We start from the raw sequence: 15090 nt of genomic DNA, 5'->3' as shown, positions 1-15090 counted from the left end.
GTCCTGAGGGTGGTGCTGGACGAAAGGACATGGGGGGCAATTAAAATCACATTGGTTTATCTCCATGGGAGCATGAATATTCTCGGATATGTTATGGAAATGTGCCTGTTAAACTGTGCAATAACATGTATGCAATGCAATCACTTTGCCCTGAGGGTGGTGCTTGAGCAGAGCTCTTGGAAGATTCAAAATGAAAAGGTCAGGGGGTCATATAACTATCAGGGTTCACCCTGAGGCAACTGCAAATGTCCAGAAGAAAATTCATGGAAATCTGGCCTTCAGTTAGAATTCAAGATATCTTTTTTTTCCCCATTACTGTTGTTCAGTAAGGGAAAATGAAAATAATGAAGAGCAGATTACTTTGGCCATGAGATCAGAAATTCATTTCTGCCAGTAAGCTGTTAGTCATGCTGAAAATAAAAATGAGTTATTATCTTATGATTTAGATTTAGCTCAGCTGTTCTAAGATTTTATATCATAATTATGACTTACTGTCTTATAATTTAGATTTCTATTTATTTATCTCATGACATGAATCATTTTATCTTCTAATTTAGATTTGTTTTCTTTTTTTCCCCAGTTTTGAATACCTTGACTTTGACAAATTATCTAATAATTTCTCCTTTCTACTTTTGGCTTATATATATATATATATATATATATATATATATATATATATATATATATATATATATATATATATATATATATATATATATATATATATCCATGTATAATGTGTATGTGTATATATAATCACAGTGGCTCTTCCTATTGGCGCAGAGCGACAGGTTGCCACTCTGGACTGTCCATTCACTTTATATATATATATATATATATATATATATATGGACACAGGTTGGGTTTACTTGTTATATTTCTGTTCGATTATTCGGTCAGTGTGCATACCCGGCTACAAATGTATTATAAGTAATTCATACAGTTATTCACACCAGGCCAGACTGACACAGGAACAGCCCTTTAAAAAAGAAAAAAGAAAAAAAAGAAAAGGTGAATGTACAGTCCAGCGCGGCAGCCTGTCGCTCTGCGCCAATAGGAAGAGCCCGTGTGCGTCGGTTCGGGAGGGGGCGGGGCCTCGGCGGTCAGCACGTTTGCCTGCGCACTGCGCTCAGACCACTCGATACAGGGGAACAGTCAATCACACGGAGCAGCTCCAGCAGCCGCAGCAGCAGCACCAGTGAAACTGAAGCCCTGTTGCAAGTATTTTTGGCCGCTGATAGGACCGAGTGAGATCACTGCGGTCCATCCCCCTCGGATAGACTCGAGAGTTGTTCGGCCAGAGCAACGCAAAGGGAGAGCTTGTCCGTCGCATTTTCCTTGCTAGATCGCAATATTATATCTCACACTGGAAATGTCCGAGAACAAGCCGAGTGATGAACCGAAGTTATCTACGACGGACAGGGTGGTCAAATGTAAGTAATGTTGTTTTCCTCATGGCAGTCTGGGGGGGGGAGAGGGGGGGGGCTGCTCTCCTTCTGAACACTCGAGAGAATCGACGGTCGCGGCAGCGGCGAGTGTATTGGACGAGGTGCGTTCGCCACGCAGGGAGGACGGGTGTTAGCCGGGCGGTGACAGCGGCGGCAAACTAGGAAGTGGAGGAGGAGGGGAGCGGGGGGCGGGGGTTGGGGGGCAAACTCCGGTCCGCGAGCCGGGGCGAGACACTTCAGCAGAGAAATGTGTCACCTTTCGCCGGTGAGCCGCGACGAGAGCCGCTCGCGTCCACCGGCCGAGTGACCGAGGCGCAGATCGAGTGCTCCGCTCTTACACTATGCATGTGCAGATATTGCACAACCAGTGCGTTCGAGCCAAGGGCGATTTCCCCTCATCTTGCATGCATCACCGAGACTTCTTCTTTTCTTTCTGTCTCTCTCTCTGTTCAGCATTGCATCAGTACTACCTCACGTCGCCTGTGTTTTGCAACCTCAAGTCAGTTGGGTGGTGATGGGGGGGGGGGGGGGGGGCAGGTTCTTCGTGCCTTCTGTGTTTACAGGTCTGACATTCCACCTTTTGCAGTCTACCATAAGAATGCAATAAAGATCATAATCGAGTCGAAGCGGAATAGGGGGCAATATAGCCTGCCCAGGTTCATGCCATCGAATGTGGCACTTCTCCACTTGAGTTCCACTAACAAACCTTTAGATTCATATATCTATATTTATATGAGATCTATATGCCATTCCAAGTATAAATGCTCATGGTCAAATGCAGAGCCTTCCCTCTGAAGAAAAATCATGTGTTGATTGTTATCATTATTTTTTGATCCAGCACTATTTGCAACCATTATGCCCTCCAGCTCCAGTACTTCACATCAGTCATGTGCGCCGTGATCCCCAGTGTGCACAATGCACAGGAAGGAATTGTGGAGTAATTTCATTCGAGCCCAGTTGCCGGGGGGTGGGGGGGGGTTCAACCGGTCGAAATGATCGGATCATTGGTGGCCATTAAACATTGGGATTTTTGTTTAGAAAGGAGTTGAAGAAGAAAAAAAGCGAACGCTCCAGTGTTCAAAAGACCATGACTGGAATCATTGACTTCCAAGCCCGACGCCCTTGCCTCGCTGAGCTCCATCACAAATATAGTTCCACTTCGTTGCTTTCTCTTAGGCTTAGCTTGTGCCGTTTGAACGGAAAAAATGTTCATCAAGCCATTTCTCACCGTTTTCTCTTCCTCAGCGAGTGCACAGCTCGAACCAGTTGTGTTTTCACGGCTACATTTTGCTCAGAAAATGGGGTTGAGTGTTGAAAGAGAGTCGCAGCATGTCTTGGGTGCTTTCCTAATGAATATTTCAAGAGATCATCCCCCTACAGTCTCCGCCAACTTGAAGGCTAATGAAAAATAGATACGACAAGTATATGGGTTTTGAAGAGATTTAACAATATCAGCGGGAGACTCGTCGGGTCACGTTGTGTGGATGGGAAACTACTTCTCCGGGTTGCCACAAGAGGAGATGCCGTCACATTGCACGTCTCCAAAAGCTGTGTGTTCGGTTGCCTCCCCTGCTCCGCTCAGCGAGCGTCTGCTGTGATCTTAATCCGATTAAAACCTATCGATCCGTCATTAGACGGGCTGCCAGGGAATCTGAGAGGGCCAGTTTGTAGGGGGCTCACTTCTCAAACCTGATGCTGAGATCGACAAAGTAGTTTAGCTCATTATTCATTCATCAAGTTTGGGAGAAGTCCGTGTTTTGGTAAAGCGTCTGTATTATGACAACACGGATGCTGGCTGTGTACAAAGCACCTCTCCAAAATAACTGCAGGCTAAAAGTGTGAACTAATTTGTTTTTCAGCCGCCTAGTCTGCTGGGCAAGGTGTCAAGGTGTCAGGCCAACCTATCACGAGTGCTTTGCATCCCCCTTGTTTTCAAAAAATAAATTATCATAATGCTACTGCAAGCCACTGCCCCATAGTGATTACTCATAAGAGTTTTTATCAGCTGAGGCAGGTGAAGTCGCAGCATTACCATCATGCTGTTATCCCTGACATAAATATACATGATATTTCACGGTTAAACAGGCATATTTCCATAAAATTTGCGGGGGATATTCATGCTCCCACGGAGATAAACCATTGTGACTTTGATAGCCCCCACAGCCTTTCGTCCAGCGCCACCCTCAGGACAAATTGAGCAGTTTCAGTCCTCTTTTTGGTTATTGTTGTGATCATATTGTCAATGTTTTATTTTGGGGCCATGGCTAACCCGCCACCTCGCTTATCTCAATGTCACAAGTTAGGAAAAAGTAGCTTTTCTGTATAGACTGCTGCAGATATTTTGCATTCATTTTTTTAAAGGCTTACCAGTTTAAGTAGCAGTTAAATGAAGAATATTTAGAGTTTTTGGTCATGATGGCTTTTGCAACAATTTTGAGCCATTTGGGGCTTAATTCGATTAATATTGGGATTTATCTTTTGATCTGTAAAATGACAGAAAACAGCCCATGAAGGAAAACTGTAAATATTAGGATTAAAGAACACAAAACCAGTCAATTCAAGGTAGTAGTTGTAGTTGCTGAATACTCTTCTCTTGAGCGACTAATCGATTAATGAGCTATATCTCACATTAGCCAACATTATACCATATTTATTTTTACTTATACCTCAAGTAAACATTTTGGATGTTTGCAGATGATACAGACTTTTGAATTACAGTTATTGCAATCAAACTAACTGTAAAATTGAACGTGGAAACAAAAATCTTTCTCTACACTTGTATACTGTTTGATAGTTAGTACCGGTGCGACCCTCAGTTAAATGTAAATTAAATGAACTGTTGGTTATGTGGTCATCATTGTGCACACATGACAACCACTGCTCACCAAAGCAAAAAAAAAAAAAGCTCAGTAATGGTGTTTTTCCGTCACCAGTTGAGAAGCAGGGCCTCCGAGCCCCAGATGGTGTTCCGGGTCCTTCTCTATGAGAGGGGATGGATAACATCTGACATTTGACTTTTGAGGAGAGGCCCCAATGCTCAGACATGCATGGGATGGTGGTGGTGACAGCGGCGCAATGCCAGCCACTGATCCCCGCTGGATAGCTGAGTCATTTATAGAACAGAACATTAAGTAATGCCACATACTTGATCTTCGCCTTATGCGTGATCACCTGCACACGGAGCTACTTGGACGCTCATGAGCCCACACGTGTGTGCCCTCATGGTGCTTTCTTATCAGGTGGAAATATCGCGCAAATGCAGATATATGAAAATGTCCATTTGTTAATGAATGTTATCATTCTGAATAATATTTCCTCATTAGCATGCATAAGCCTTGTCATTAGGTTTATTTACATGGGAATAAGACTGCTGTAAGTGATTTACAATAACTGCTGAAGCTGTTGTGATTTTTTTTTCTCAGTCTGCTGTGTCCGCTTGCCTTTTTGTAAACTTAAAATGTCAGTATGGAGAGTTCCAGACACACTTCCGCTTGGTGTGTTAGTAAAACTGTCCAAATCAAATTGTCAGTAGCTTCATCCTGAGTTTCTGTCATGCAAATACTGTAATTTCTTCTGCTGCATGACAGCCGAGAGGTACTGATGGTGTGCATTCACTGCTCTGTGGGATGGAGATGACGCAAACTAGATGGCTTCAAACTGTCTTTATGCATTTGGGCTTACAGTCTTCCTGGGTGGTTGTGATATACTTTGGTAGGCTGCCCAAAAATGATAGTGTTTTTCATGAAGATACTGAACAATGCTCATTTATTCAGTCTTCGAGGGTGTTTTCCCTCTAATGGATAGAAACGATCTCTGTGGGAGTTGCCCGAGAATTTGATGGACTCGTGGTTAAAATGCTCAGCATTTCCAGGCTTACTCTTGAGAAAGGCTGAAGGGAAAAGTGAGGCTCAGTAGTAGAGCTACTGTTGTTAGTCCAGCTGAAATGAAAACAAATTTGGCAGTTCCAGCTTCTAACTTTCTTCCAACTTTCTAAGTCTGTCTAGTGTGATTGTAAAGTTATTTAAAATGAGGCCCAGTTGAAGAGTTGAAAAAAAATCCTGTCTGCAGCCTTTTCTGTGTAAGCAGACGGTGGCTAATCACAGCTTCTGATTGGTCAGACAGTTGACCTAAGAACAGTAGTGCTGAATTTCCATGGACCAGGAAAGGTGCTTCAATAGCAAACGGGTCAATATAATATTCAGATTATTTGTGGAAGGAAGAATTACGATCGCAACTATTAATAAATGTGATGCCATGTGTTATTATCCAAACTACTCTTCTTAGTTTGCTGATTTGTCCGCTTAGGTTTGCTCTAAAATTCTGTTGCTGTGTGTGTTTTTAACTTAAATTTAAAAAAAAAAAAGTTTAGTCTGCAGGGATGTGAAAAGCCTGGGAAGTTTGGAGGAGGGGGCAGCCACCTTCTCCTCCTCCTCCTCAGCATCTCTTGAAAGCAGTCCACTCACCTGGAAATGTTGCCTCCGGCACAAACTGTGAGTGACAAGAGGAGAACCAAACAAGCAATCAGAGCCTGTCATGTAGCTGCCTGCTCCGCTGACTTTTCGTCGGCTCTTGTTGTTGATAACGATGCGTTTCGTAATAGCGCGGCGGGGAACACCCGAGCTATCTCTGCTGCGATGAGATACACCCGTCTGACATTCTGAACCTGGGTATGTGCACCTTCGCCGCTCATTAGATTAAAGAGGAATTAGGCTCTGTTGTGGATTTAGGGCACAGCAAAGCGGCGGATTTGGACAGATTAAGCTCTATATAGGGGGATAAAGGCGGCTCTGCTCTCAGGTTGTAATCTGACTCCGTGCATTAGCCACTGCTCCTGCTAATTCATGTGAACAAATGGATGTAGGGTCTCAATAAAGCTATAGGGTTAGAAAAACTGTTTACCTACCTTGGCATTTTTAGACTTTTGCAAAGCCTTTGAGTACAGGTTGGGGATTTGCAACGCTTTGAACTCGTGCTGTTAAAACATCTGCACCAGTCGTACCTTGTGCCTCTGTGGCTCTTCACATGGAGCCTTGCATGCACCACACAGAATACCATTTTGCAAAAATTCTACTGTTGATTCCCTGTACCCACAGTGACAATCCCGATGTGCTATTGCCTTTGGTAAAAATCCGCCTCCGTATAAGCAAATCCTCGACATTTCCTATTTCGTGGCTGGCAAATGCCAACACACGGTTACTTTTGTGAGCAACAGTGGCGAACAAAAGCCCTTCGGAACCGAGACGAGAGTCGTGTGTCATTAGATCCCTCTCCGGAGCTGGTCAAATCAATCAATACGTGTCCGCAACACGTGTAACTACATGTTGGGTGTGGGGGAGGAGAGGCTAACCCGCTGAACTGGGAACTACTGGGTTGCTGGGTTATACTGGAGGCCACTAAAGTAGTAAATGTGCTTTCTCACCTCAACTCACCCATCCAGAGGGCGGAGCATGGACAGGCAGCGAAGAAGGAGGAAGAGCTTGATGGGGAAGGTTCTGATGTGCTCATGTACACACTCACGGAACACAACGTGGATCATTTTCAGTTAATTGCGAAAGGAGGTTTTTTTTTTCAGAGAAAGAAAACCATCTGTCAGGGCATTGTTGCCAAATGCTAGTGTGCAGAAAGTGAGATCAAATGCTTTTAGGAGTGTGAATCACAGGCTTAATGGAGACCTAATTCAACTAGCAACTCGGTGGACGATTATTTGAGTCAATAGTGATTTGTGTTTGTTTATTTTTGTTTTTTTTCTGAATTGTGAATCACAGTTTAATGTGGAAACTTCAATTTAATAAACAAACGTGCAGAGTAAAACAAGAAATGTTCTTCTACCTGATGCATCAGACAAAGTTAAATTTCTATATATTTAAAACATTATTCTGCAAGACCAAAAAGATGTGTTATTGTGTCATGCTGAAAGTAGATTTTTAAAATATGTTTAGTGAGTGTTATGTGAGTGTGTGTGTGTGTGTGTGTGTGTGTGTGTGTGTGTGTGTGTGTGTGCGTGCGTGCGTGCGTGCGTGTGTTTGTGTGTGTGTGTGTGTAAACATGTGGGCATGACTGCAGGTTTTTCAACAGACAGTTATGACTATAATGCAGGGGCATAGACCCGGGCCAGTACATATTGTATACGACGTGATTCACCCTTGCAGTGATGTGTCCAAATGTGTGGTCAGCAAAATGAGCCGCAGCCTCAGAAACTGACTGGTGGAAGAACTTCCTCAAAGTTTACAGTATGATTTTTTTTTTTTACAGTCCCGTTACTGTTTGGTATAGGAAGGTGTAGGGATCTCGATATATATTAATTTATTCATTTTCAATCTATTTCCTTTTAGCAAATGGATGCATAGTTTCTAATAATCAGTGCATCAATGTAATGATTGAATCATTGCATCCTTTTGTCATCGGCAAAAGAATTTCAGTCTTCTCTATTTCACTTTTAGGTTTGCCTGAATATATATTTAACCCCAGCCCGCAGGTATGCACTCACCACGCAGCCACCTCGAACCACGCACCAAATTAGGAAACCATTTTAGCAACACTGAATAATGTTTTGTGCCTCAGAATAAAAGATCTCCACATCGAGGACAAACCTCCTCTGTGCGGACTAGCGGCATTTTGGCCTCAGCTTCCCTCATGTCCTTCCTCATATTCGCCTTTTATCAGAAGGAGCAGGTTCGTCGTGGCGGAAACGTACCTGCAAGTCAAACGGGAGACATGTTTTCGTGGCGCGGGACAGGCCTCGGCATGCTGCTGTGTGACAGATGCAAACACAGACACACACTCCTGTGTTGTGCCAGGCGGTCGTTAAATATGGGTGAAAGGAGTAAAGCCATCTGCGTGCTGCCTGTAAATGGTAGATTAGTTAGCAGAGAGAAGTCAGAGCGATGGGGGAGGGGTGATTGTAACTATTATGTTAGCTCCTTCACTCAGTGTACATATATGGGGGGGGGGGGGGGCTAACATGGGCAGGGTGCGCAATATCTCATGGTAACAGTCTAGTCGTGATTGCCTCTTCTCTGCTATCACGTAGGCATCGGTACTTGTTGACACCTACACACATGCTTTTGAAACTGATGCAAATGCGACCGGCACCTACGGTGCCCGATGAATATGCTGATTTCTTTTTCTTCATCCCCAGTTCATGGGCATGTTTGGGAACATAACAGGAAATACAGGCAAATATTCAACCTTTATCTGACAGCATAGGTTGACGGGGTGAGGCCAACCTTGAACAGATGTCGTGACGTTTGATGTGTATGATATTTTCCCAGGGCTGTTTGCTTAAGCGTTGCTGTCAGAGCACAACCGGATTTCTCGAAAGAATCTACTCAGATTTGTCTTTAGGGTGTCTCGCTGCATTCCACTGCAGGTTTATTTTGGCGGGACTTTGGTTTGGCTGATCACTGAAGCGCAGGCACCAGGAACAGCCTCAGCCAAAATGGCAACAGTACTGCACATTCAGACAAGTTGCCTAGTGGTTCCTGGCCGGTGACGGGCTTCGGGCCTTCGATTGCAGTATGTGTGGGATTCATATTGAATATCATGTGTACCTGCCTGCCAGTTGTTTGCTGCACTATGAAAGAATGCGGTGTGCTGGAGGATCAAACCCACTCCCTCACCTTTTTGTTTACCCCTTCATCATTTCGGCTGCAGCTCGAGAAACGAATATGCTGGCGGGCAGATTTTTATCAGAACAGAGAACAGAGAGATCATGTTGTGAAAACTGTTCCTTTTAATTAACAGACCAATCAGTGCTTTTCATAAAGCGTTATCGATTAATATCATGAAAGCAACAGTGCGAGCCACTTTTCCTATTTTCTGTATGTAATGGTGAAAGAGAAGGCTCGCGCTTTTTTAGTAGATGAAGTAGATGAACAAAAATTGGTTAAATTGAGGAAAGCTCTAATTACAGATGGGTAAATAAGGGGTTTCTCCTCCTGTTCATTCACTGTTGAGTCTGCCGCGTCAAAACGACAACCCCGGGGGACTTTTCCTTTCTCTCAGGTGTCTCTGGCTAAACCAAGGCCAAAGAACCCAGTGTGTGAAAGAGAGAGAGAAACTCCAGCTATACAAATACAGCTGGAGGTGAGGTGAGGCCCCAAGGTTTATTTACACCCATTCACACGCTTTAATAGACCACCTGGCTGAAAATTAACCCTCCGTGTCCGCTTATCTCTGTGACGCAAAAACCCCACATCGTTCACTGGATATAAGCTTGTTCTAGAGATGGCCTCACAGGATTTTGTTTTGTGATCGGCATTTGTGTGACAGGACTTTCATGGCGAGCGTGCGTCTCATCCCCATATCTATCCTGCATTGACGTTTTGATATCAGGACTTCATTCAAAAATGTCTTCTTAACAAGCTTACGACTGGTTCCTGGCCATTTTTAAGGGAATCAAAGCGACTCAAGTCGCCCCATTGGTAACGATGGCAGAGCACTCAGTCACTCCCGCCCACGTGGAGCGGAGAGGGCGGAGGCTGGCCAGAGTCGGGAGGGGGGGTGTGTGTGTGTGTGTGTGTGTGTGTGTGTGTGTGTGTGTGTGTGTGTGTGTGTGTGTGTGTGTGTGTGTGTGTGTGTGTGTGTGTGTGTGTGTGTGTGTGTGTGTGTGTGTGTGTGTGTGTGTGTGTGTGTGTGTGTGTGTGTGTGTGTGTGTGTGTGTGTGTGTGTGTGTGTGTGTGTGCAGAGGTGGTGTGTATTTGTTACCCTGCCCCCGTTTGTTTAGTCTGTTGAACAAGGCCCCAGGGTCAACTCAAAAAAGGACCATTTGGTGAAATTTCAACACTAGCTGCTGTTAGCAGTGAATTTTTCTCTGGAAATGTACTGCGAGTAAAGCCAATTTATCTTGTTTAAAGTTAGATTTAATTTACACTAAAGCTTGACCATGATGGGCTGTGTCGCTAACAGACATTCATGCACAGTTTGCCGGGACCAAGAGAGCGCCGCCATAGCGAAAAGCGCTGTCCCGCCCGTCTGAACTCACCCAGTGTGTCTCCGTCAGCCGGGTTTTAGAGAGGCTGGTGTGTCCCGTGGCTCAAATTGATTTTGTGGCTGTCCAAACACGGCCAGGGAGCCATACATTACAATGACCGATCATTTAGGACCATTAGCAGGAGAGGGAGGACTCATCAACTACTGTATCTTTTAGCTGTCGAGTGGGCCCGCTGCTTATGAATGGTTGCATTTTTCTTTATTGATTGCATCCAGAGAGAGCCCGTTTCTCAGATGACTGTGGCTGTTGCGCCCGTCATTGTTGTGCGTGTTCATACATGCGTACTTTGTGTTTTCACATTAGTGTGGTGGGGACTCTCAAGAATGTCAAACTCAAGGGAGCAGTAGGAGGCCTCCCGTTCCTCCAGTTTTTGTTTGTGTTCAACTCACTGAAAATCATCAAATCTGTGAGAGACGTGTTGTTCCAACAAGCCAATCTCGACTCTTTGTGAACACCTGAGGCAAACATGTGATCAGTTGCTGGTAATTAATGTCGTTGTCACGCTTGAGTCCTGCACAAACACACGCACACACACACACACACACACACACACACACGCACACACACACACACACACACAATGCTTGCTCACTAGCTGTCATCCTCTTTGGCAGCTAGTTCGTTCCTCTGCTGTATCATGCGAGCCTGTAACAGTCGCCCGGCCCTCACAGAAACCGGCATGGTTGTTGAGTGACACACAAGCCCACTGGTGCACAGTTAACTGCTGTGAACACAAGTTTGGGTACGTCCATGTCTGTGGCACACAGTCTCCAGAATACCAAAGAGTACAATGTCTTTGACGGCTCCTCAACACTGCTTTTTTTTTCCCTGTCACAAGGCCGATTCATTTCTTTTTCACTGGCTCAACTATTTTCTGTCTCTGCCATGTATTCCAGCAACACCCCCCCAAACAAACATATTCCTGGTCTTTCATGTCTTTTTTCGTCCTCCGTTTAATTTTTCCGCTGCGGTTTTGCCATCCCTGCTTTCAGCCATGACTACAATGCTTCCTGTAGGCCGCCGTCTGCCTTCATTCAGTGTGTCTTCTCATTCCCTTTTGCACACTTGCTTGCTCACGCTGCTGCACAGCTGTGTCAGACCCACGTTGTACGACCAAAACACCCATAATGCCTCAGGACCATCTCCCTGTATAGACAGTAATTTGATGCCCCTGGAGGAATGTGGCAAGCCTTGGTGCGCTCGAACTGAGGTACGAATCAGCCGGTTGGCTGTGATTTTGAGCCCAGATCTCAGGAGCAATTTTCAGGATTTTTCTTACTCCGGCCCAGATTCATGGTCATCTTCTTTGACAGGAATGTCGTCAGGCAGTGTCTGTAAGCTGCATCAGACCTTTGCTGAGTACTATCTGTTTTGTAGCTGGCATTTAAAGAGGGCAGGGACTTCTTTTCAGCCTAACAGATGATGTATACAGTACAGAGCAATGCAGTTCCACGGTGTTATACTCTGCAGCACTGCTGCTGAAAGTAAATATAGTTTGTGTTTGACAGCCAGCTAACTTTAATACCCTCGGTAACCACTGCCACGGTATATGTTTGATTCTGTGTGTCTTTGTTTGCCTTCGGGGAAGGAAATGGTTAATGTAGAAATAGCTCAATCATGTGTATACCTTTTTTGGTACATATGTGTACCAAGTGGGAATGTCTTTAAATGTTTTCCAAAGTGAAAGAATTTGAAAAATGCTGACCCTGTGTATCTGGTCTGAAAATGTGAAAAGATGAGTGTACACAGCCAAGGAAGTGCAGGAACGGAGAGTCTGGGAGTCAAGACTCCCCTCAGGCAGTCAAGCTGTCAAGCGTCGCTTTCTGAGTCCAGGCTTTACTCACTGACCTGATCCTCAAGGACACTTGACCTTTGGAGCAGGCCTGCTTGGCACTCTGGGATCAGGGGCATGACCTGCGGCCCGCTACTGCTTGACCCACACTATCCCCAGCAGCACCTAGAGAGATATAAAGGCACCTTATTTAGGCCCCCCGCATTTGATTGGACGCCGACCTCGGAGATGGCTTTTGAATGCGACGCTTTAACTGCTTTCAATCTCGCGGCTGCTAGTAAAGCCTGCACAGATGGTGCCTTCAGCATAATACTCTGGTAGTGAATTTTCGAAAGTGCTTTCTCTGCAATATGGAAGTCAGGCTGGCGGCAGGGAGGGATGATTTACTTTACAGTCACTTTTTGCCCAGAAGGGTTGCATAATAGCAGCTACTTCGGGGGCTCCGTCACAGCTTCCTCCTGAAATATACAGTTCCTCCATGGGACTGGGAATGGCCAGACATTGTGTGTGTGTGTGTGTGTGTGTGTGTGTGTGTGTGTGTGTGTGTGTGTGTGTGTGTGTGTGTGTGTGTGTGTGTGTGTGTGTGTGTGTGTGTGTGTGTGTGTGTGTGTGTGTGTGTGTGTGTGTGTGTGTGTGTGTGTGTGTGTGTGTGTGTGTGGTTATCTGTCTTGCTGACTCAGAATTTCTTTGGTCTACAGAGGAATAATTCCTTTGTTGCCATCCCTCCCTCCTTCTCTTTCTTGGCAGTCAGATACCTCCGGCAGGAGAACCCTCCACACCCGCACAGTCATGGCCTATATACAGAGATCGGCATTAGGTGTTGGCGTGGGTAAGGGGGAAAAGGAAGCATTGCACACAAAAAAGGGGGGAGTCTTAGGGGCTTTGTTGTCTTGGCGGTAGGAGGTAGGAGGAGGTGGCTGGCTGTGCCATCCCATTGCCTCACCACCTGTCCTCTGAAAAAACATGAAAAACCAAGTCAGTCTGCCAGAAACCAAAATTCAACCATGGATCTCTTGGACTCAATCACTCGATAGCAGAAAGATGCTTGTTATAATATTAAATGTGTCTCATTATATCATAATCTGAATCCCTGAGTAAAAATATATATTTATGTATTATTTATTTAGAGCACACATTACATTTTGCTTGAATTTCTGACCCCCCCCCCCCCCCCCCCCCCCCCCCCCCCCCCCCCCCCCCTCTCTCCCTTTGACACAGCCTGGAGGAATGCCATTTCACATATGTGATGAGGCTATTCTGGTACGGTTGGGAGGGTTTGTCCCAGTCCACAGATCAATCTGATAGTGGCTGTGTGCTATTCACTTTAAAGTCGAGCAGGTAACCTTTTCAGGCCAGAGGCGTATGAGGAGGAGATGGGGGTTAATTAATGATGAGGAATGTTATCTACAGTTCAGGCAGGGTGTTTTATTTGGGTCAGCCTCAGGTCCGGCATGCCCCGTTCACCAAGTGCGGATGCAAATATAGACTGGCCTCATCCCCTCTGTATGTGTGTAGTAATTGCATTCTAGAAATGCCAACATCTCAGCTGCCAACGAGCCCTCCTTGGGAGGTGCGATCATGCCTGTTGAGGCAAGCTGTGAATGAGTACAGAAAACACTGAAGTCAGTCTGTTTTTTTTGGAGCATTTTTCTTTTGATTTGCATCCAATCTTGTTTAGTATTTTAACAGTATACATAGTATCCATTTACATTGTGTTAGGAGTCATCTGATTATTGTCTGACTAGATTCCTAATAACCCTGCATAGCCGGGAGCACCCGTGCATGCGTGCGTGCAAAATGACTCATGGACAGGTTTTCACTGGGTCTTCCTGCCTCCTCAGGCCTTGAACTCCTGTAAGTATAGAACATAAAGGATTCCTAAATCAGACAGCCATATTCATAGCGCTTAAGGTATTATATATTGATTTCATACAATATTTTTTTGAATTGAGTATTATACTCCATAAACATGGCATGATATGACTGGATACTTAAAGCAAACATGTTCTGTGAGCTCAATTGTGCCCTAGAGGGTTTTCATGTGTGGATTATTTGTTAGTGGCTGGAAAAGCAAGAGCTACAATATGGAAGTTGACCGTTGACTGTCGCAACAACAACAACAAAACAAACCAAGAACTACACCTAATCCTTGGAGCAAAGTATAGAACTAATTTGCCCAGACAGCATGACTAACATTTTAAAAGCACTTGCCGATCAAGCTGTGCTTGTTGAGGCATGCAGGGTTATATTTTTACTTGTCTGTCATGGTATCATTATCGTATTGGGTTTCCCATGTTCAACTTGGATGTAAAGCTTTTAAAGTCCAACCTCTGGTTTTTGTGGCGGCAACTGCAGCCCAAGCAGAACTGCGCCCAGCGGCTCTGCTTCATGTCCAGCCCACTCGTCCGCATGTCACTACACACTCGCAGAACAAGCCACCAACAAGAGCGCTTTGTAAAGTGGCTGCCTGGGCACTGGCCGAGCTCTCCAGGGTTAGTGGGGGGGACATAACTTTCTCGATAGACCTGTGTCGTCACTCCCTCCCAATGAATGCGCCACTCTCCAGTCAAGAGAGTGTTGTAAGAACCCCACAAAGGTGGTTCTGTGCATGTGCAGCGCCAGGTTTTTGTCCAGATTGGAATCCAAACACCCACCCACTTCCTCCTCAGCTGCCTGCCAAACTGGTTGCACCTGACGGCAGCACATAAAATGAAGCAGCCAGCCAGTTGACCCGCAACATATACATATGTTCTGCACTCACGCGTGTTGTCTTCACTTTGCTCATCATGAGTAAACAAGCGAAATCACAGATTCATTTTTCTTAAAGGGGCAGTAGGTGATTTTGGAGAATGATTTGT

The 15090-nt window shown here is 45.1% G+C and overlaps 1 protein-coding gene across 5 annotated transcripts in view; it reads left to right on the top strand.

Moving 5' to 3' along the window:
• The first annotated feature begins 1118 nt into the window (after positions 1-1118).
• The window catches only part of LOC118300011 (serine/threonine-protein phosphatase 2B catalytic subunit alpha isoform), a 61247-nt gene continuing 47275 nt past the window's right edge, over positions 1119-15090 (top strand). For 4 of the 5 annotated variants that reach the window (XM_035624049.2, XM_035624052.2, XM_035624050.2 and 1 more), the window contains exon 1: positions 1119-1433. In XM_035624049.2, coding sequence (XP_035479942.1) covers positions 1373-1433 — 61 coding nt within the window. In that variant the 5' untranslated portion in view covers positions 1119-1372. The remainder of the gene's footprint in view (positions 1434-15090) is intronic. The other variant, XM_035624053.2, reaches the window with a different exon arrangement.

This window comes from Scophthalmus maximus, chromosome 2, assembly GCF_022379125.1.
Source record: "Scophthalmus maximus strain ysfricsl-2021 chromosome 2, ASM2237912v1, whole genome shotgun sequence".
Lineage (NCBI taxonomy): Eukaryota > Metazoa > Chordata > Actinopteri > Pleuronectiformes > Scophthalmidae > Scophthalmus > Scophthalmus maximus.
The sequence above is the reverse complement of the archived record's forward strand: the minus strand, read 5'-3'. Positions and strand labels throughout refer to the sequence as shown.